This window comes from Mus musculus, chromosome 4 (assembly GCF_000001635.26).
Source record: "Mus musculus strain C57BL/6J chromosome 4, GRCm38.p6 C57BL/6J".
In the NCBI taxonomy this organism is placed as follows: domain Eukaryota; kingdom Metazoa; phylum Chordata; class Mammalia; order Rodentia; family Muridae; genus Mus; species Mus musculus.
The window spans coordinates 153,412,816-153,435,017 of NC_000070.6; the positions used below are offsets into that span (position 1 = coordinate 153,412,816).

At 53.9% G+C, this 22,202-nt stretch overlaps 1 protein-coding gene across 2 annotated transcripts in view; it reads right to left on the reverse strand.

The window, feature by feature from the left end:
• Ajap1 (adherens junction associated protein 1) overlaps positions 1 to 22,202 on the reverse strand; it is a 110,575-nt gene that overhangs the window by 39,595 nt on the left and 48,778 nt on the right. For both annotated transcript variants that reach the window (XM_006538824.4, NM_001099299.1), the window contains exon 2: positions 19,233 to 20,038. In XM_006538824.4, coding sequence (XP_006538887.1) covers positions 19,233 to 20,038 — 806 coding nt within the window. The remainder of the gene's footprint in view (positions 1 to 19,232; positions 20,039 to 22,202) is intronic.

A 22,202-nucleotide genomic window follows, 5' to 3' on the forward strand; every position in this document is an offset into this window, starting at 1 on the left:
CCCCAGTGTTTCCCTGATTGGTTAATACAGAAGATGATTAGCCAATGACTGAGCAGAGAAGAGAACAGGGCAACAGGGCTGGGCTTCCTCCTAGTGGTGTATGGTGTGTGTGTGTGTGTGTGTGTGTGTGTGTGTGTGTGTGTGACACAGAGAGAGAGACAGAGAGACACAGAGAGAGAGACAGAGAGACAGAGTGAGACAGGGACAGAGAGAGAGACAGAGAGACCAAGAGAGACAGAGAGGGAGGGGGAGGGAGGAATGGGACCCTCCATGAGGAGAGGGTCCAGGAGACATCATTTGAAAACATCTGGAGCCCAGAGAGCCAGATCAGTACCAGCAAGTACCACAGGGATTTTGGCTGGGAGGTAGACATAGTAGCTTAGAAGATTAAGATAGAGTAATACTGCTCAGTTGTTGTTCCCTTAAAGCTTGTTAAATAAGTACAATAGTCCAGTCTCAATTACTCGGGAGCTAGCTGAATTACGAGAAAAAACTGAAATTCTTACAAAAAGCCACAAACAGGATGTTCCCAAGCACAGGCCTCTACAGCTCTAGCCAAGGTACTGTGCTGGAACCATGGAGCCAGATGCCACCAGGATGGAGTCCGGTTCCATCTCTCCAGGATGTTCCTCATGTACACACTTGATAAGATTCAGGTGACACTTCTAAAGTGGCCATTTCTAAGTGTCCACCCTGAAACATCCAGACCCCTCATGTTACGCAACCATCATGGTTGTCAACCCCAGATCGTTCTCACGGCTTCAACCTGAGACCTTGTCCCCACGGAAAAACACCAAGTCCCCAGCACCTCTTCACAGCCTGTGGCTGGCACTTTGGTCCTGCTGTCTATCTTGAGAGGACCACCGTGTAAACGGAACAGTCCCTGGTCTCTTGCATCCTTGAGTAGAGTGTCCCTGGGCCGGCCATGTGGCAGCTGATGGCACAATCGTTTTCCTTCCGAAGGCTGTGTGGCATGTCGTTCATCTGCCAGAGGGCACCCAATCCTGTTCATGACATCACTATGAACACGGGGGTCAATACTCGGTGGCACCCTACTTTCAATCATCTGGGGTGCAGGCCCTGTTAGATCCTTTGTGCCCGAGTGTGTTAGAGAAACCCACTTGGGAGAGTGGTGAGGGCCTACAGCTCTTTCTGGAGCAAACAGAAGAAGCTTAAAGGCTCACAGAGAAACAGGAAATAAAACAGATATCTACAGAAAAAACGCACAGTTTCATGTCAAGACCCAGGCAGCCAGCCAGGCCTCCACACAAGGAACAGAGATCAGAAGCACCAAAGACAAGAAGGAGAATACGGAGAACTCTGTCCGCCCCTTCCTGTCTTCCGCTCGCTGTGACTTCAAACGCCCTGCTCTGGGGGTCACTTCTGTGGGCGAGAGAACATGAAGCCGACCCACATTGCTCCCGCCACCATCACCAGGAGGGCAGAGACGGGCGGGCAAGCGCAGAATTCAAATTGATCAAGGCCTCCAGGAACCAGTTTAAGGATCTCTGTTCAAAATCAAATTAACTTTTTTGACTTACTTCCCCAGAAAGCTCCAGAGGCCACAAGGAGACCTGCAGTTAACAGTCTCTGCAGGAAGTGTAGGCCAGGGGCTGGCTGGGGCCACACAGGGGATTTGCTTGCAGCTTGGGCTTAAGAGTGCTTTGTCTAGAATGGGTGAGGGCAGCAGGGTTCCTAGGTGGGAGAGAACTCTCCACAGCTAGAGCCCCTGAGGCTGGGACATGTGGTTCTAAGGTTTCTCAATCTCCTTGACATTTAGCTTCAGGTACCTGCAGCCTCTGCTGGGTCCGATCAATGGAGAATCCAGCCCCCTGGGGGGAAGAGAAAAGCTAACCCTGACCTATCCTTCACCCTACCCCCAACCCCCAACCCCCAACCCCCAACCTGAACCTGCTCAACCTTAGCTGTGCCCCCGACGCCATCTAGCACGGTCAGTGACGGCTCCCTTGTTTCCAGGGCATCTGATCTTCAAATCCTCCATTCATCCATCTTCTTGTTGGGCTCTTTGTCCTGACCTTTAGTGGCTGTATTAGCCAGGGATTCTTTAAGAAGCCAGGATAATGGGATGTGGACAGGGACCCAGGCATCCCAGCTTCAGACGGACTACACAATCTCTAGCCCACCCCAAGCCAATGTAAACACAAGTTGGGAAGATACGTACTCGTACTGCATAGCCCCCATCCGGGACACACGCTCAGCCCATCTTAGTCTCACGGGACAGTGTAGGGAGCAAGGGATCCTGCTGCTGGCAGAGCTGAGGCTCAAACCTCGCAGTAACTGCCCAAGATGGACCCACACTCAGCGTACTGAGCGCGGCTTCTATAAGAAAGTGCTGGGTGATTTTGTTTGCGTGACTGCAAAGCGGGAAAGTCCAGATTCAGGCCTCTATAAGAAAGGTTGTGTGTGCCTGAGATCCAAGAGGGAATCAGCTGGAGTCATGGAGGCTGAGGGGACCCACCACGTGCTGTCTGTCTGCAGCCTGAGACCCAGGGAGGCTCCCCAGAGCCAGGGCATCCAAGGTTACCACTCAGGCCCAGATCCAGGAGCTGGGAACTTGGGGGCTGCAGAAGCCAGAGCCTAATAACCTGGAGCTCTGAGACCCAGACAAGACAAAAATGATGGACCCCCAGAAAGACAGAGGGAGAGAGGGAGGGAAGCCCCCACTCAGAAAGACATGGAGAGAGGGAAAGCAGGCCCCTCTCAAGCTTCTGGTTCCATCTTGGACGCCAGCAGGAAATGATGTCCACACTACTGGCAAGGGTCGGCCTTCACTACACCGCCAACTCTTTCCATAGCCACCTTCAGCCCAGGCCCAGGCAGGAGTCACACGTCCCTGTTTCTACCCTGCCAGGTGATGCCTAAATGTAGCCATTACTTTGGGAGAGGGCATTTGGCCACCTTTCTTTGCCCGGGTCTTCCAGCGACACTCTGCTCCCACAGCCAGGTATCACATCCACACCATAGAAAATGCCTTCCTCTCCACAAGGAGTGGAGCCCCAGCAGGAGAGAACCTGGAACCGGATGCCTCTCTCCTTTGCTCCTTCTTCTCAGAGAGGAGAGGTGTAGCCCCCTGAGCACAGACTGCGTGAAGCCTCTACAAGGGCCAGTTCCCGATGGACACCAGCCACATCACTGGCCAGCGTCCCCACACAGGTCTCTCCACTTCCACCCAGATGTCTCGTGGTGGGGGTGGGAGGGTTGTAGCTGGCTAGCTTCCACCGTTATTGTGGTCTGGTTCTCCTTGCTGTGATAAACACCCTGACCAAATTCAGCTTGTGAAAAGGGGGCTGTATTTCATCTCGGAGTATGGTCCATCCCTGAGGAAGAGTCAGGGAAGGAACTGGAGCCAGGAATTGAAGCAGACTGCGCGCAGGAACGCTGCTTTCTGGATTGTTCCCACGGCCTGCTTATCCCGCCCCCTACCTCAGTGGTGGCTCCACCCACAGTGGGCTGGACCCTCCCACCTCAATCATCAATCAAGAAGACATCCCACGGACTTGCCTACAGACAATCTCCTGTGGCATTTCCTCAATTACAATTTCCTCTTCCTTGATATATCCTGGTTTGTGTCAAGTTGACAAAAATAAAAATCCGACCGACACAGTGACCCAGCTCAGACAGGCCTAGAGGATGGTGCCTGAACCTAGAGAAGCAGCAAGGCATGCTGGGAAACAGAAGGAAACCCAAAGGCTCACAGCCGCCGAAGCACTCTCTCTACAAGAACTCAAGGCTGCTCCTGGCCTCAGAAACTGCGCCCAGATCCGGGGCTAGAAGGGGCTACCCCGTACTGCCCACCTATACAAAGCTGCACACTCCCTACAGCTCCTCCATGGGGCCCACCCTCTCCTGCCCACACTCTCTTCCCGAGTCCCACAATGACTGCTGACATTCAGGATACTCCACCCAGTGTGCTCTCTGGTCAAATGGCAAAAATGGACAGGCAGCGGATTCCTCACACTTCCTGATCTGTAAAATTATATTTTAAAAACCATCTATCCTACAAGGCTGATGAGAGGATGAGGCTAATGTGTAATTACAGGAGTTCGGATGCCGACTCCGCCCTTCCAGGCTGTGTGACCTAGGAGAAGTCACTTAACCTCTCTGAGCCTCTGTTACCACCCTCAGCCGTCTCAGAACCAGGGGCGTGTCTACCTCCTGAATCATCTGCACATACTCTGGAAAGATATGGGGCAGCTCACTGATGATATTAAGGCAGGGAGTACCAGCGAGACCCTTGACACAGTCCGTTTGCTTTCATCTGCAAAGATCTGGAGTCTGGAGGCGTGTCTGTTCTTCAGCAGGAGCCGCGGGTTCAAGGCCTTTGCCCATCTGTCTGAATTTGTATTTTAATTGTCATGATGAGAAGGAAGTCTCTGCAAGTGCTTGTGTTCTCTTGCTCTCTCTGGGCTGAGACAAGTCAATACTCAGACGTAACCACTTAGGAGAGCCGCTAACTGGAGCTCTGTCAAGGACACGCAACTATGCACGCCAGTCACTCCCCCCCCCCCCCGCGCGCGCCCCCGATCTACATCTCATAAGGGCAGCTTGCCCTAGAATTATGAGCACAGAAATCAGAGCGAAACGCTTCCCGTTCTATTTCTGGTCTAACAGACCACGGCATGTGGGCAGATCCCAAGGCCAGCACTTGCTCAGGTCTAGGGGAAAAATGGCTCTCCCCTAACACGGAGGGTCGGAGGGGAGTGGCCACCAGGCTCCACCCTGCCCCAGAGGGTCGGAGGGGAGTGGCCACCAGGCTCCACCCTGCCCCGTGAGGTCCAGGGTCCTCACACAGGGCAGTGGCATGGGGGAGAGGAGTGTCCTGGAGGGCAATGAATGGGACACTCGGGCTGCTTCCCTACTGAGGGTGAAACTCGTTAGGTCCCCTTCCGAGCTGCGTGCCCAGGGTTCTGAGACTCAGGCACAGGGGCCCTAAGACTGGGTCGAAAGCAAACCGGCTTCCCTCTGCTGTATGCTCCCTGAAAGGTGCAGAGTCCCAGCCTTTGCCTTGCCCCATGGCTGCACAGCTCTGGGACAGGGTGACTGCTGTATTGCCAGCCCAGCTGGGTCTCATGGTCTCATGGGACAGAGAGATGACATTCTATGGCTGTTCACCTCCCCTACTGTGCCAGGCTTGGGCTCTAACTCACCCAGGTCCCCCAGGAAGGCTCCTGCCGCGCAGCTCCGTACTGGCTGCCACCAACACTGTGGTGCTTCCAGGAGGGACCACACTGGGGACAGAGGCCGGCTGCTGGCAAGGAGCCTAGCCGGAATCCTCACTAAGAAGCACGAGTCCCTGGGAACTCGGGAGACTCGGGGAATGCTGTCTGACACGTGAGGGAGGGCTTAGGGTCGAGCCAGCAAGGACTAAACATTCCAGGACCCAGACGATATCTCCTTCTTCCCCCAGGGGGCGACCTTGCCCTGGGTGCCACAGGAACACTACAGGGGGGGGGGAGAGAGAGAGAGAGAGAGAGAGAGGGAGGGAGGGAGGGAGGGAGGGAGGGAGGGAGGGAGGGAGGGAGGGATCAAAGATTCAAAGGTCCTGTGAAGATCATAGAATAGGGATGTGGGGAGACCTCGGAAAGATTCAGACCTGAGGGGCCACCAGCCATCAGCCTGCATTTTCTCAGGCTGTCCTTGGGAAGGGAATAGAGGTGAGTCTGTCTTGCCCACAGAGATGTGTATGTCCCAGTATGCACCTAGCTGCCCTGGGGAGATGGCTCACAAATGACCCCCACAGACCACAGGATGCCACTGACCAGGGACAGATGTGGAGTCCCAACTCTGCAGAGACATTGCTGGCAAGCCATTGCCTCAGAGGACCAACTAGGTGCCATGGGTGCAGGGGCAGAGGTCAAAACCCATTATTCTTACAGCAGCCTGCATGTTGACCACACTTCTGAAACTTTTTGTATGACCTGCACACCTGAGTCCTAGCCCCCTCCTCTCTGCAAGTGGGGAGCCCTGCACTGCTCATAGTGGTAACACAAACCCCCTTTTGCCTGCCTGTCTGTTTATTCAGGTAGACCTCACAGTCTCAACTTTTTCAGGACACATATTCACAGAAGAACAGGGCTGTATATCCACATGGACAGCCACAGTATCTTCATGAAGAAGTCAGAGCCGATGTGAATTCCCATGAGACAGCAGGCTGAACATCCTACAAGGTCTGGGGGTCAAGTCGAAACAATTAGACCAAGAGGAGACAGGGAAGAGGGGAGCAACAGACTTAGGCTTGGTGGGACATGAAGGCTTCGGATGTTTCATCCAGGGAGTGAGACCACTCCGCAGTGTGTGGAGGGAGTCCAGGCAGTATTGCTTGCAAGCATCTGTTTTCGTGTTTTGGGTACCCAGCTGCCTGAGCCCCAGCAGGCACTGATAATTGGTAATCCAGGTTATTGACTGCTCTTGGCAGGGGGTTGGGCTCCTTCACTCCAGCAGGCTACTCACTAATATCAACAACTGGCTTTCCCTCTGGGGAAGTTGGATGTTCTGAGCTGAATGGCTGCTGGGAACATGACTGAGCAGCAGGTATGGGGCGACTGCTGCTCGGTTAACAGGGACACAGCAGGCCTTCCGGGCAGAGGCGGTTCAGGGAAGGAAAGGGCAGCTCATGATCACTATGACTAAAGTTTGTAGGAAAGAGAGATGAAGGAGGTGTGGCCTCTCCAGGGCCTAGCTGGATGAGCTCCCGCTGAAACTGGGCTTTGAGGCCCCAGGCCCCGCCCACCCGGAAGGCTCTTCCTTGTCTTTCCTTAGGTTGAGAAGTTTGTAGGTGTTTTTCACACAATATAGATCTCTAACAGAATTCCCTTCCCTCTGCACCACATCTCCTCAGCCAATATCAGCCTTCCCTGGATCAAGTCACACAGACCCATGGCTCTGAGAAGCACTCTGTGTTGCTAAGCAAGGGGTGCAAAGTGACAGGAGGGGACCACATGGGCTAACCTTGGCACCCAGGAACACTGAAGTCCTGATCCTGGCACCTGTGGATGGGACATTATGGAAGGCCTATCTCTGTGGCTGGAATGAAGTCGGGAAGTTTGAGATGGGATCTTTCTAGATGATGAGATGATCCCCAAGTCCGTGGGAAGTACAACGCACTGAAATTCACCCCGACTCTGAGTCCACAAACTGGAGTATTAACCCCAACACCTGTGAATGTATACCAGAAGTGGGAGAGTAAGAGAAACCCAGTCTCCCTCAGCTTCAGAAGGAACCAGCCCTGCCCATTGCTGGGGCCCCCTGCAGGGAGATGTCCCTCAACCCCAGCCTCCTGGAGACCTTCATGTGACCAGCTGGCCGGAAACAACACAACTCAAGCAGATCATGGGGAACCCGACACTGTAGCTGGACAAGAAGGACCTCAAGTATGGAAGTGTGCACGGACAGCATCTCTGCCTGTGTGGGATCTCTCCTCCAACAGTGAGGAGGGATGGGTCCTCGGGGGAGAATACAGACCCTATGCAGACCCTACCCTGTCTCCCTGACCTGCCCCACCTCTGCTGATAAGATAGTGCATCTTGTCCTGATCTGAGAAGTTGGGGTGCTTTTCTGTTTATTTTAGGTGATGCTTCAGGAGAGGAAGCTCAGGAAGCCGTTTATTAGTGAATGGACCTTCTGAGGGAATTTCAGTAGCATTCACCTCAATGACTCTCTTCCCAAGCATACCAGTAAGCACCATATTACCCAGGGCTGAGTGGGCCACAGGCACACTGAATAAGTCTGCTTGTGGGTATCGGGTACAAGGTTCACCCAGAGTGGATAAAGGAAGATGAATGTAGGGTCTGTGATCAAGGCCAAATTCCAGCAGACACCCAGACAGCCATGTGTACACAGTTCCTATTGGATCCTGGAAGCTGAGGACAGCCTGACAGCATGCCAGAAGCAAAGGGTCCCAGGCCTAGCTAGGGAAATGCCAGTAACTATACCAAGTACACCCTGCACTGCTCTGAGGTGCCAGCACCCAGCACCCAGCCATCTGCTGCCGAAGACGAAGTCCCAGAACAGAGCAGGGACTTCCAGCTGTGGCACCTGGGTTCAGCACTGAGCACAGCTCGGCTCATCTTCCCTGATCATACTGGAAGGTTATGGGTAGCTGTCCCTGCCCACTGTTCCCCCCCCCCCTCAGTCAGGTTCCCAGTAATGATAAGAGCCCTTTGGGATGTTGGGTAGCTTCCAGAGAAGTTTGAGTAGCAGTGGCTTCTTTCTGTCCTAATGAAGAGGGGCCTCCAGCCATGCAGGGAACACTGGGAAAAGGTTTCTTGTGCCACCTGAGTCCCTGAGTCTTGTCACTTAGTCACTGTTCTACTGCTGGGGGGAGAGACATCATGGCCACCGCAACTCTTATGAAGGAAACCATTTAACGGGCTGGCTTACAGGTTCAGAGGTTTAGTTCATTATTATCATGGCAGAAAGCATGACGGCATGCAGGCAGACACAGTGCCGGAGAAGGAGCTGAGAGCCCTACATCTCCACAGGCAACAGGAAGAGAGACTGACACTAAGCCAAGCTTGAATCTCTGAGACTCCCCAGCGACCACTTCCTCCAGCAAGGCCACACCCGCTAATAGCACCACTCCCTGTAGGCCTATGGGGGTCCATTTCATTCAGACCACCACAGGATCTAATCACTGGGCAAGCAATGGTGGCAGCGACAGGGTCAGCCAAACACAGCCACCACAATCAGACCCACTCACCACACTGACCGGCTCTCTCTACCAGACAGCACTGGACAGGACAGACAGACATGGATCAGGAATCTCTCTGGGTAGGGGCTGAGGTTTGGGCCTTGCCTGTTCAGGGGTTCATAGATACTGAGGGAGGTCTACACCCTACTGTTCTGAGGTGCTTGTAGGTTCTAACACCCTGGTTCATGCTTATCCCAGGAGCGGTCAGGATCCATTTCCTCCTGACGTAGGCAGAAAGCCCTGCTTTCCAGTGTTTGTCTGCTTAGTAACACAGACTCCTAAGCATGTAGATCCTACCCACGGGCTCCTTGTTGGCCCCTTCACACAGCTCTGTCATGTCTGTCAGGCCAGCAAGGCGGGCCTTCTAACGAGCCTCTTCATAGAACAGTGGCACTGCGATCTTTCCGCTTCCCAGGAATAACAATGTGGTTGCATATGATGACATTAAGGTCCATGATAGCAGTCTGCCTGCTGCAGAGGCCAGGGTGAGATGACAGGTAGAACTTGTTCTCAAGGCCCTAAATACAACTGGCAGGGATCTAAAGCTCCAGCAGCATCGTGGGAAGAGTCGTGGATGGGACCAGAGATGTTCTGCGGACTCGGACGGGAAGGGGATCTGCAGCTGTCGGCGTGCCTCTGTACTCTGCGGTCTCACTGAGCTGAGGGATGGGAGGGTTTATCATCTCCTGGTATTTACCTGCCTGAGCCTGGGAAAGGGCACCTGGAGTGTTGAAAGCTGTGGGGTGATGACTCACAGAGGAACAGATGTCACCCACGCCACAAAGCGAACAGCTGCACAGGTAGTACTCTACAGAGGGGGCTGGGCTGGGCTGGGCTGGGCCTTCCGCTGGGATTCAACACCCGGAAGAGGCCAAGAAAGAGGGTGGGGCACACAAGGGGCATCCCTTTGGGGCATACCTTCCCTTCACTGTCTTAGGTCTGTTTCAAGAGGTGGAGGAGGCTGGAGAGATGGTTTAGTGCTTGAAAGAACTTACAGCTCTTCCAGGGGACCTGAATTTGGTTTCTAGTGCCCACGTCAGGCAGCTAGCTCACAATCACCTGTAACTCCAGTCCTGAGAGGACCTGGGGGCCCTCTGGCACTTGAACTCATCATATACACAGACACATACATGATTTCAAATAATAAAAACAGCTCTTTAAAATGGGGCTGGGGTGAGGGGCGACTTGCCACCATGTCAGATGCCCGGCTGCTGCTCCTTGCTGTGGTCACATACTATCCCAGCTGTAAAGGAATGTCTCCAGAAAGGTGGGAGGACCTTGCCCCTCATGCTGAGGTCCACTCCCACATCTCTCTGCCATCAGTCAACCAGACTGGACCCCCCCTACCTGCCCAGGAGCCTGTCTCCTCCAACAGAGACATCAGACCAACCTCTTCTGCGCGGGCATTCCTTTCTGATATCCCTGCTGCCTGTCACAGGCTTTCCCCACCAGCTCTTAAGCAGTGGGCTTGCCTCCTGCATCCTCTTCAGTCATCCTCCTGCCCACATGCTTCAGTGTGGCTTTCCTCCTCCCCAAGGCCTATCGCCCACCCTGACAAAGGGGAGCAACCTTGGGCCTCCTCTCCCCCCACATGAGCTCCTCCATACCTACCTGACCTCACTACGCACACACCGTCCTCTTCCCAGACGGCCCCATCCTTCTCCCAGGCCATCCACCCTCTGCCCAGGAAAACGACCATCTCTACAACACAATGGTCAAGCCACACACCATGGATGTCTTTAAAACTCCACTCAGGTTTCTCAGTCATCCCAAAAGCAGCCTCACAAACCAACTACCCCAGGCATCTTTCTTAGGTCGTTGTTATGTGCAGGTTTTAAAAGTCCCCTGGATCCTATCTGCTGAGGGTTTGACTACTGCCTAGGTGCCACTGGAAAGCGATGGGGCCTGTGAGAGACAAGATCTGGGGAGCCGTTGGAGGTCATTAGGGTGTGACCCTGAAGGGGACTGTGGGAACGTGCTCTCTGCTTCTCATACTTCACACCCAGACACGCAATGAACCTTCAGCCATGTTTTACACAAATATGCCAAGCTGCCTCAGGGCCAAGTCAACGGTCATTCATAGAATGACACCTACAAAGCTGCATCAAAAACCTTTTCTCTTCTTAAGTTGAGTTACCCCGGGGAATTTGTTACAGTAACGAATGGGAAGCTGACCAATACACACCTCCAATAAAGCGACTAAAAGCATCACGCTGTGCCCATCACAAACACTCCATTCCATGGAAGACAAGAACTTCTCAGACTATAGTCTTAGACCTTCTAGATTGTTCTTTTTCCTATCATTTGCAGTAGGTTCCTCTCTACAAGATGGCTGCCAGTGTTCCTGGAATCTTGTTATCTCCCCCACTCTGGCTCCAGTCACTGCTCCATCTTCCTTTTGTAACTCTCCATAGAACAGCAGGGTTTGCCCAGAGCCACAGCCAGCCAGTCACCCTGTGATCCCACATGCTTATTTTATGTTCACAGGTGTACCTGCGACTTGAGTGTGCACGCTTTTGAGTGTGAGCACAAGTGATCACATGTGCCATGGTCTGAGGACAATCATACGTGTGGGTCCTTCCATCCTTCCTGTTTGAGATAAGGTCTCTTGCTGGGTACTGCATACACCAGGACTAGTCTAGGAGCCTCTGGGAAATCACCTATTTCTGCCTCCCATCCTGCTTGCTGTAGTATGGTGTCATTATACACACGTGCGATGCACTCAGTTTAACATGGGCCCTGGGGATTTGAACTGGGGTCCTCATGTTTGTGTCATAGTGTTTTCCCCACTGAGCCATCTTCTAAACCAACCCCATCTTGCTCTGTGTTCCTGTGTTCTCAAAGTAGTGACTGAGCACCTTTGAGGTCCCCGCCCTGCCCACTCCCAGCTTCCCACGCCTGGGGTGCCCCATCTGCCTCTGGACCTGCTCTCCCTCAGCCCGCCCTGCTCTTTCTCTTCATGGACACTCTATATCGCTCCCGCCTCCTCCGCTGCTCTCAGGTCCATCCACATGGCTAGCTCAGAGAGCAGCATCTCCCAGGCATCTTTCTCCCTCCCACGTGCCTCTCCTCCCACCGGAATGACAGAAGCAGAGCTGGAGATGTTTCTCGTGCCTGCTGCTTTGGGTGGGAAGATGTGGGGTCGGGGGAGGGGGGACTCTGCATCACTACCCTCTGCTGTGACCACAATGCACAAGGATTTGCAGGAGCCAGGAGATGAATCCCTGCATGGGTGGAGGACAGTTCATGTGGGCAAGGCCCATGGGACGCAGAGACTTCCTGTGCATTGAGCTTGGTCAGGTTTGCAGCCGGTATCAGGGCAGACCCCACCTCCTCCAGGTTCCATCTTCTTCAGTCCTCACCTTCTCTGGGCCCTGCCTGCCCAAGCCACACCTCCCAAGAGAACCCTTAATCTCACCCCAGTGCTCTCTGGGGGGGAGCCCAGAAAGTCCCTACTTGGTCCCACCTTCCTCTCCAGCAAAAATGGATTTGGAGCGGGATGTGGGGTAGAGAATCCCTGCAGAAAAACCCCGACACTTCAAACCCACAGGACCTGGATAGTTCAGCCGTGGAGGACCCTTCTTATCTGACTCGAGTTCACTCCCACAACCTCCAGTGTGATCTCATTCAGACAAAGGGCCCCACAGAAGCAATGCAGTTAAGTGCCTGGTGGTGCAAACACTATGGTTATCCAACTGGACACAAATACAAGACAGATGGCCTTACAAGACAGACAGACAGACAGACAGACAGACAGACAGACAGACAGACAGAGGGGTACAGGAATGATAATTCTGGGAAGAGGGAAATGGGGACCAGAGCCATACAGCCATGCTTCAAGAATGGCCTAGGACCTCAGGATCTCACATGCACAGAGGATGCTCTCGTGGGGCCAACAGGGACAGCATGCCCCTCCCCGAGCCAATGCATGGCCTTCAGCCTCCAGGGCTTTAAGAGAACACATTTGCTCCAAACCTCTAGGCTGTGATCATGGGTCGGGACAGCTCCAGCACTCTCTCTCTCTCTCTCTCTCTCTCTCTCACACGCACGCACACACACACACACACACACACATACACACACACACACACACACACACACACACACACACACACACACACAGAGGCCGGGTGACCGTAGGATTGGACTATGATGCTGGCACATAGAAGACAGCTCTCTGTTCGTCACATGACTGACTTTCAATTTGAAGGACAGGAACACTTTCTACCCCACAGAACAGGAGTTGGACAAGTGAATCTTAAGTCTGCCTCCTGCTCTCACAAAGCACCGGGGAATGGTGAGCCTGCAACCCCATGGAGAAGGGTTCTGGGGTTTGGAGGACCACCACAGAAGACAGAGGGACAGAGCAGACTGAGACAGACAACCATTCCTAATCTTGGCTTTGGAGAGATTAATAAAGGAAGCAGAAGCCACTTGCACTTTGAGCCTCCACAAGGAGACTCCCTGAGACAGCCTGGGGAGGTAGGTGGCTGTGGATGCATCCTAGACACATGGCCGCTAGACGCTGGCCACGGTGCTAGCATCCACACAATGGACACAGCCCAGTCTCAGAACAACCTTGGGAGACGAAAGTCACTTTTCAGTTGTGCAAACAAAAAAGCCACAAGACCAGTGAGGTCACACCGGTGCAGTCAAGGACACGCAGGGAGGCCACCCATGGACAGAAGCCCAGCTCAGTCCTCTCCTGCAGGCTCTCCTACACCAGCGCAAGTCTCAGCTCCTCAGCTGGCCACCATAGGCACCTCTCTGGGTAGACATCTGCTCTCTACCCCATGACAAACTTGCCTCTCATGGCTGGAAGAAACTTCTAGAAAAGAACCTTTCTTCCTCCTTTCCTGCTGATTGTGCACCCCTACGACAGAACGCGAGGTGTTGGGTTTCAGGGCTCACTGATCCACATCTGAGCAGAGACGTGCAGCCTCATCTCTGTGTCTGGCCATCTGGCACATCTTTCAGGAGTATAGCTGCCGCGGTTCTGGCTGACACTCCAGAATCGGACTGCTGTGACAGGCTACAGGCCTGGAAGCGTCACTGGGAAAACCTGCCCCTAAGGTTGGGGTGACAAATTTCTGCTTGCGCATCTGTCTATCAGGGATGCCCTTTCAAACTTGGTATCTGACAGCGTTGGTGCAGGACCCTCCATCTCAAGGACAAAGGCAAATCAGAGTTTATCAGAGAAAAGCCACTTGTCACCCCAAAATGAAAACTCTAGATCCCTCTCCACAATGGCTTGACACTTGATCCAGCTGGCCATGACAGCTGAGCCATGACTGCGCTTTGGAGGCAGGAAGATGCAGGTCAGTTCAGAGACGCAGTCACCGTCGGGGGCTTCAGAATCAACTTCCCACCAAGGACTCCAGGTTTGTAGAGGCTCTGCCCACTCCGCACATAAGTCAGAGCCACTATCCCACGACCTGCCATCCCCTCCCACCTCAGGGGTCCCTTTGTCCTCTGGCCCCAGCACTGACAGTGTCACTCAGGAAGTGTGGCTTTGTGACAACTCTGTTGTCCTAATGCAGGGGGGGGGGGGGTTGTGTCCTGACCTGTCTCACTTCGCAATGTTTAAGCCCCTTGGAAAGAGGCACAAGAGGCTAGGCTGCCCTGCTCCCCACCCATGCACACCAGAGATACAGCCTTCTACATCAACTAAACAGAGACTTGTGGGTTTGGTTCAGGAAAGATCAAGTCAGAGATTCTAAAGCCACTCTTCTTATCTCAGCAAATAACAACACTAAAGATGGCGTCCCCTTCCTATTCCTAAGCTCAGTGCTCAGGATGGCTCCCCAGGCATAGATAACAGCCATACATTCAGCCGTACACATGTTACACAGAGTTGCTACCAGTGCAGTATTTAGTGACATGTGCAATGTAAGATGTACTCATCAGGGTATGCTCGTGAGACTCCCCAACCCTGCTTACCCAGCATCCCCACTCTCTGAGAGGAAACTGCTTTCTAGGCAGAAGGACTGTTGGTCACCCCTGCTGTATGTCACCCCTCTGCAGGCAGAGACAGCGCTCCAGGTCCCCGCCAAGGCAAGAAGTGAAATCTCTGTGCTCCTAGGTAGCCTGGGCTCAGGATGGGCAGTGGGCAGGGCCGGCCTGGGAGAGCCTCCCACCCTTGATGTGCTCTCAGAAGGAGAACAAGCCTGGGGGGGGGGGGACAAAGGGAGCTGAAGATGCACTGAGCGCAGTTAACCAAGGCCACAGCACACAAAAGGGAAATGAAAAGAGTCAGACTGAGCCCTCCCCAGGAGGGGAGAGCTGAAATGAGTCTCCCTCCACCCCGGTGTGAGCGGGGCTTCGCTCAGCAAAACCTGGCTCTGTGGGAGCGGATGGTGGCTGGCCATCCTGCACTCTCGTCCGTGACCATAACCAGTTGTGTAAGGCACCTTATGGGGCCCGCAGCTTTCACATGTCCCGGGCCTTGCTGAATGAGACATTCCAGGCAGAGACTCTGGGGGCCACAGCTTAAGATGTTGCAAAGCTTCATACTCTGCTTTTGTTCTTTGATGCTCTTCTCCCAATTAATCCACTCAAAAACTTTTGAAGTTCACGAGCCATTTACTTCAGACGCCATTAAATTAAAGACAGAACCACTTTCCCGGTAGCAAACACCCAACGACTTAATTAAAGGGGGCTTGCTGTTTAAATGGGCACAGTGGCTCTCAACAATGGAGCTGGCTCCTTGTGACTGTAACTGCTTCTCATTTCTTTCCACCCTGACTCCACTCCGGCGTTCAGAGGACGTTTCGCTGTCAGCGGGATCCCGGGACCAGCTGTCCCCTTGCTCAGGGCAGTTGGCCACTGGGGTACTGAGAAAACAACCCCTGACCTCCAGTGCTCACTAAAAATGCACCTAAACGTCACCGAAGCCCAGTGGTAAGACACACAAAGCAACCTAGAAATCATCCTTGGAGAAGTGAATGGATAGAAGGCGGGACTCAGGAGTCGTCTAAGCCTGGACTCACAAGACTGGGTGCTTGGGAAGAGAGAGGCCTTCAGTGAGGTCCCGATCTTCCAGGCCAGGGTGCCCGCCTGGGCTGTTCACCTTCAAAGAGACCAGAACTTCCCAGCTGGGAAAAGTGTCTCACTCCTCGAAGAGCTCTGGGAATCATGAGCACAGGATACCACGCAGGTCCAGGCACACTGACCGCAGTCCACAGCCATCTCCAGATATCCCTGGAGCAGGCACATCCATTAACCACACCCTGTTGGCTTTAGCTCCCTGTGAACCCCTTTGTGAGCTTAAGACAAAAACTCATGCAAAGATTTCCTGCTTCTCCTAGGAGACTCGGTTTCTGGTGTGAGAGTGACCTGTAAGAGGGCTGTGAGCGGTAGACAGCTCCGCCCTGCAGGGAGAGCTCTTCCTCAGTCCCAGGCTAACTGCTGACCCAGCCGGCCCTCTGCTTCCACTCCTCACCTCTGTGCCTGTGGACAGTGTGATTTTCCATCCCAAGCCATTCCAGACTAGAGCAGCCACATATCTGCGGGGAGCATCAGGGTCAGAGACAAGGCCTTGGGACTTCATGAAAGGATTCCTCAAAGTTCATAGTAGCCAATCAGTACAAGGATATGAAATGGAGTTACTGCTCCAATCTACATTCCAGTTCTCACCCAGTCATCACCATCACCACCATCATCACCATCACAAACACTGTTATTGTCATCTCCATCTTCGACATAATCAGCATCACTACCATCATCCTCATACATTAATGGCACCAAACACAGCTACCATGTGCCAGACCCTAAGCTCCCGAAGGGAAGTGTGCACTGTGATCTCACCCAATATCACAACTCAGTTTTCTCTTGTTTCTGTGCAGAGGGGTAAATGTATCACCTGAGCTCATGACTCTAAAACCCAGGGACAGTCCCCTGCTTCTGTCATCTGCTCCAAGAGAGAGGAGCTTTCTAGAAATCCCAGTAGCTTCTCTTTTAACCTGGGGTCCTGAGTAATTCCAGAGCATGTAGCTGGATCCTTTGGGCTAAGACAGACATACAGGAAAGTGTAGCCACAAGCTTCAGCCTCAGACAGGCATGGGAGCATGTAGCCCCATCCTTCGCAGATTGTTCTACACAGAAGCAGACAATCCCAAACTACTCAATTCCCAAGCCAGACTCCAAAGATGCCTCTGTAGAGACCAGGACTGACTACACAGAAGCCCGGGTCCAAGTTCTAGGGTGCCATCAGCAGGAACTGGGCAAATCTGGGGGACAATGACGTGACCCTCCAGTCCCCAATGAGCTATTCTGCCTCTGAGAAGGCCGAGTTACTCTAGCTGGGTATAAAACTGCATGTAGGTGTGGAGAGCTCTCTGCAGGAGTTAGCCTCTGCTCTCAGCAATGATCCCGGAACTTGCAAGGTGACGCAGTCACATAAGCCAGTGGAGCAGGTGAACCAGCACCCCTTCCCAAGGCTCCTCTCTGCAGCCATGGAGTGCACCAAAGGCCACAGCATCCCTCTGCTTCAGATTCCACACAATGTACGTGAATAAGGGCTGCCCTTCGCAGTGTGCCCATCCAGGTCTGTCTTGTGGAGGAGCAGTCAAACCTACCTCCAGGCATCTCTCCATCTGGGAATCCTACAAGGATAAGAGGCTATGTGGGGCCTTCAGCACCATGGCCAGCTCCCCAGACCCCTCCACTACTCACCTCTGTGGCCTTGCCCCCAACAGTGCCAGTTCAGAGGCCTCCCTTCCCTGCTTCTAGGCCTTACATTTCTCTGCATTTGAGTCAAGCACACATATTTTCCCCTCTTCTGAATCTGTTTTGCTAAACAGATTAATCTAGGGGCAGATTATATTATGGAGAATCATAAATCTTCCCGGAGATAAGCATCTGTCGGGTTGGATTAGCGACAGCCCATGTACCGTGAGTTAATTTTCTAAGCCTCACAGTGCTGTCCCGAGTGTTTAGCATTTGTAATAGCAGATGTAATTTGGGACAAATGGGGACTTGTTTCCTCATCCGTGTCTATACGTGTCTATATGGTAAGTGACGTTATTGGGGGAGGTGACAGTCTGCGAGAGGAGCTCCAAATTCCGTTATGATTATGGCTAGTGAGTTGGTTGAGGTTAAAACAGACTCTATGGAAATTGCTTGCAAGCGTCCCATCCTGAGATGAACAACCATTCGAGGTTCCCCTCCCCTGTCTACACTGTGTGTCCCAGAGGCTACCCTATGGGCTCCCCAGAGAGGCTGCAAGATGCCTACTTGGCCCCTTATCAGCTTCCCAGGAGCTGTCAAGCTTAGCCCTGCCCTTGGTCTCTACATAGGAGGAGATGCCAGCTCTGCTTTTACAGGTGAGCTCACCATGAGAACCAAGCTGCTGCGGGGTAAAAGCAGTGGGCCCCTGCTACTTGGTGAAGAGAGGAAAGGTGTTAGTGCCTCAAGGACAAAGGCTGCTTACCATGTGAAAACCTGTCCAAGTGAGAGCCGATATCTGCCCGCTCAAGGTCAGAAGAGGCACAAGCAGGAATATAACCAGGAGCAGAGACGCTGTGCCAACTGCCCAGTGTAGACCTCAGGAGATGTCTGTCCCTCCTCCTGCCCATTGTCTGCCCCTCCTCCCTCCCATCACTCTCAGATTCAAGCCTTGAGGAGGTGACTCCTCATCACCCGACATTCATTCGTTCTGATGCTCTGGGATCTTCTCCCTGCTCTGGAGTGTCAGCAAACGCTGCTGTTTGTGGAAAGTGTTGCCCACCGCGTGCCTTTCTGAACTTCCACAATACCATGGGCATTCCTGTCAGCAGAGGCAGACACTGGGGCTTGTGGGAGGGGCTCTAGCTGATAGCTCTCTCTCTCTCTCTCTCTCTCTCTCTCTCTCTCTCTCTCTCTCTCTCTCCCCTATAATTGCTGGCATAGGGACAAACTCTGGCCTGGGACATGGCCAGGACTACTCTTGTTACAGCCGTTAGAGAATAAGGCACAAAAGAAGGTGTACCGAGTCACACAGAAGTAGATGTCTCCATCCAAGGAGCTGCGACTGTCCACACAGCCAAAGAAGAGGACTTTGGTGGGAGTAGGGTGGGGGACAAGCCAAAGCCCTGCATCTTGTCTCCTCCCCCAACTCATCCCCGAGGGCAGAGCTGAACCGTGTGTGCAGAGCTTCAGTCAGCAGCACTGGAAGTTCTTCCTCTTATCCGGCCTTAGTCTTCCTGGCTGTCCAAGGTCATTCCTAACCACAGGACAGTTCCATCTAGCAGTTAACCAGCCCCGAAGGGCTGCCATTCTTTGAGTTCTGAAGACCATATGGTCCCTTAACACTGGGATGTGACATGCGCAGGAGACTGCAGCCTGGGTGTTAGCGTGTAGGGAGGCACTGAAGCTCCTGTCCTCACTCACGGTACCCAACCTGCGCCTGCAGTCCACACTCAACCGTTCTCCCTGCCCCTGTTTAAACTACACTTCTGGGCACATCTCAGTGCCTCCCTGCTCCAAACTACCTTCCATCCTGCCTGTCCCCAAGCCAGAGCAGAAACACAGAGAGGTCTCCTACCTGAGGTCTCCCCTAAGATCCTCGGGGGCTGGATGTCTTTCCCATTGCTGCTGGGACTAGTGGAAGGCTCCGTTGTGCTAACCCCAACAGGGGTCCTTTTCCAGGGATCCAGGGACTCGGTGACCCCCTTAGTCTGCAGTGTCATGGCGGTGGCCGTGCTGGCCGCGGTGGTGGTGGTGGTGGTGGCCACCGTTGTCTTCCGTGTTTGCAAGATGGAGACCGTGGTGGGGCCGAAACCACCAGGGAAGGTGTTGGACTCCAGGGCGTCCTCATCCCCCGTAGGCCCCCAGGCTATGAATTCTGTCTCTGTCGTGGGCCTGCCACCACGGAAGTCGAAATCGTTGAACTCTGTATCATGTGTGTGCCTCCTACCCCGTCTTAGGAGGCCCTGGTGCTCTGCAGCCCCAGCAGTCACTATGGAGGATGAGGCCGTCGCAGAGGCGAGGGAAGGGCTCGACCTGGTGGCAGCTGGGGGCTTGGTGAGTCCCCCTTTGGGTCCGAGGGTGGCTACCTGGTCCCTGGGCCTGTGGGCCCTCCGAGCACGGGGAGTCTGCATCTGTATGGGTCCGTGGGCACGTTCTGCCCGGGCAGCACGGGGACTCCAGGCCGGTGTCGGTAGCCTCGTTGGGGGTCCACTTCGCAGACTCCACAGCCGCTGGGGCCTCTGTGGGCGTGACAGGAGCCGGAACTCGGGCCCAGGGCCTAGTGAGTCACAGGATGGGAAGTCGACCGCAAGCTGCAGCATGGCTATCAGTATCCAGGCATGGCTTCCGAGAGAGCGGCCGGGCCAGCGGATAGACATGGAGCTGAGGAGAGACAGCAGAGCGGTGAGCACGCAGTGGGGCATCAGGAGGGCTCTGACTAGGGCCACATTTATTCCCCTCCCCCACCAGTGGGGGACAGACTTTGGTTTTAAAAAGAATTCATCTGAGCCTGCAAAGGACTCCAGAAGCCTTCTGGGACAGCCCATGCGCACAGTGTTTCTCTACACGGCAGAAGGACAGTGCCCGCGGAGTGTGACAGACAGCTGCTTCCAGCTCAGGCACTTCCTGGGTGCTAACCTAAGAGCCCTTCCATGGCAAGGGACTAAGCCACCAAAGTCCCCCCTGTCCATCTTGAAAAATGCCCTTGAAGACTTGCCTACAACGGAGCCGAGACTCCAGGGGCTTGATACCAACGGTAATGACATCATCCACTCCACAGAGCTGGGGCATCTCCACATCATAACTGACCAGCTGACTCCTTTGGTCTGTGAGGGAAGAGGTCTCAGGCCATGAGGCAGAAAGAAGGATTTACCCTAGGAGCCTGTCTGCTCTGCTCTTCCCAAACACCAGGAGCCTCTAGTAGTCAGAGCTGAACACACACCTGTTTGCATTCCACCTGGACACAGCCAGGCAAAGCGGCAATGTCTGCCCTTCCCTGGGTGTCGCTGTGGGAACTGATTGCCACTCAGGGGAAACTGGAAGCTTTGATACCAGCCTCTCGATCTGCTGATATTTCCGCCCCCACCCACCCACTCACCCCTCTCCAGTTCATCTCCGATGTAGATGCCCTATGGAGAACTCTCCATGCCAGCTGGGGCTGGATGGGACTGGATGGGGCTGGATACAGAAAGGCTAGACATGGCAGGAGGTGAAACTGATGCTCAGCCTGCTGGGGGCAGGTGGAAGAGCAGTAACAGCTCCCTGACGCCTGCTGAGACAGGCCCCCGACCCAGCGTCCATGGGCAGCTCTGCTAGCTGGGCACAAGTCCCCTCGAGACCCATGGATGCTAAAACTCCACATGAAAATCCAGAACAGCGTGCAGACCCACGCAGCCAGGCGTGGAAGATGCAGCCCACGCTCCCTCTTCCCCCTGCATAGGTAATTGAAGACTGATTATAGACACCACTCAAAGTCGGCTCGGCATCAACTTCACATCAGAAAGTTAGAAGCAAACTCAAACTTCCCCAGAGGCTGCTGGGGGAGAGGGGTGCAGGGCGTCGGGAACACCACACCACAGCCTCTACAGCTGAGCCCAACAGGCCCAGAAACACACGAGGAGTTGTTTTCCTTTATAAGGTATCACGGGTGTGTGGTTTTGTTCTTGTTTTTGAAAAGTGACTGCATGTGTCAGGGTGTGCCACTGTACATATAGGTGAGGTCCACGTGGATGCATGTGCTGGCAGGGGGTGGAGCACAGGCAGGTGGGTGTCTGGGAGTGTCAGGGTGTGACTGCTTGTGCATGAGAGTCAGAGGGAGTTTGTGAGTGTATGTGCCAGTGTGTGTGAGTGTGTGTGGGCATGGTGTGTCTCTGAATGCTCCCTGGGGTGTGAGTGCTCCCTGGGTTGTGAGTGCTCCTCTGGATATGAGTGGTCCCAAGGGTGTGAGTGCCCCACAGGGTGTGAATGCTCCTTGGGGTGTTGAGTGCTCCTCAGGATATGAGTGCTCACCAAGATATGAGTGCTACCCTGGGGTGTGAGTGCTCCCTAAGGGTGTGAGTGTTTCCCAAGGGCATGAGTGCTCCTCAGGACATGAGTGCTCCCCAGGGGTGTGAGTGCTCCCTAAGGGTGTGAGTGTTTCCCAAGGGTGTTAGTGCTCCTCAGGACATGAGTGCTCCCCAGGGGTGTGAGTGTTTCCCAAGGGTGTTAGTGCTCCTCAGGACATGAGTGCTCCCCAGGGGTGTGAGTATTCCCTCAGGGTGTGAGAGACAAGAAGGTGTCACTACATCCGTCCATGTATATATCTGTGTGTATCATGTATCCATGAGCCTTGGTGAGTGTACCTTATCTGTACATCTCTACGGGTCACCACGCACAAGCGTGGATCTATGTCAGTGCAAGCATGTAAGCATGTCCTTGTTTGCCCTTCAGTGTATTTAACTGTTCAAGCGTGCTTGTGTTCCTTCTCAGCTTGTTCTGTTGCTGAACCCCCACGTTCCTGAGACTGACACGCATCAGTGCTTGGGAAGGAGGTGGTCCCTGAGAAAGG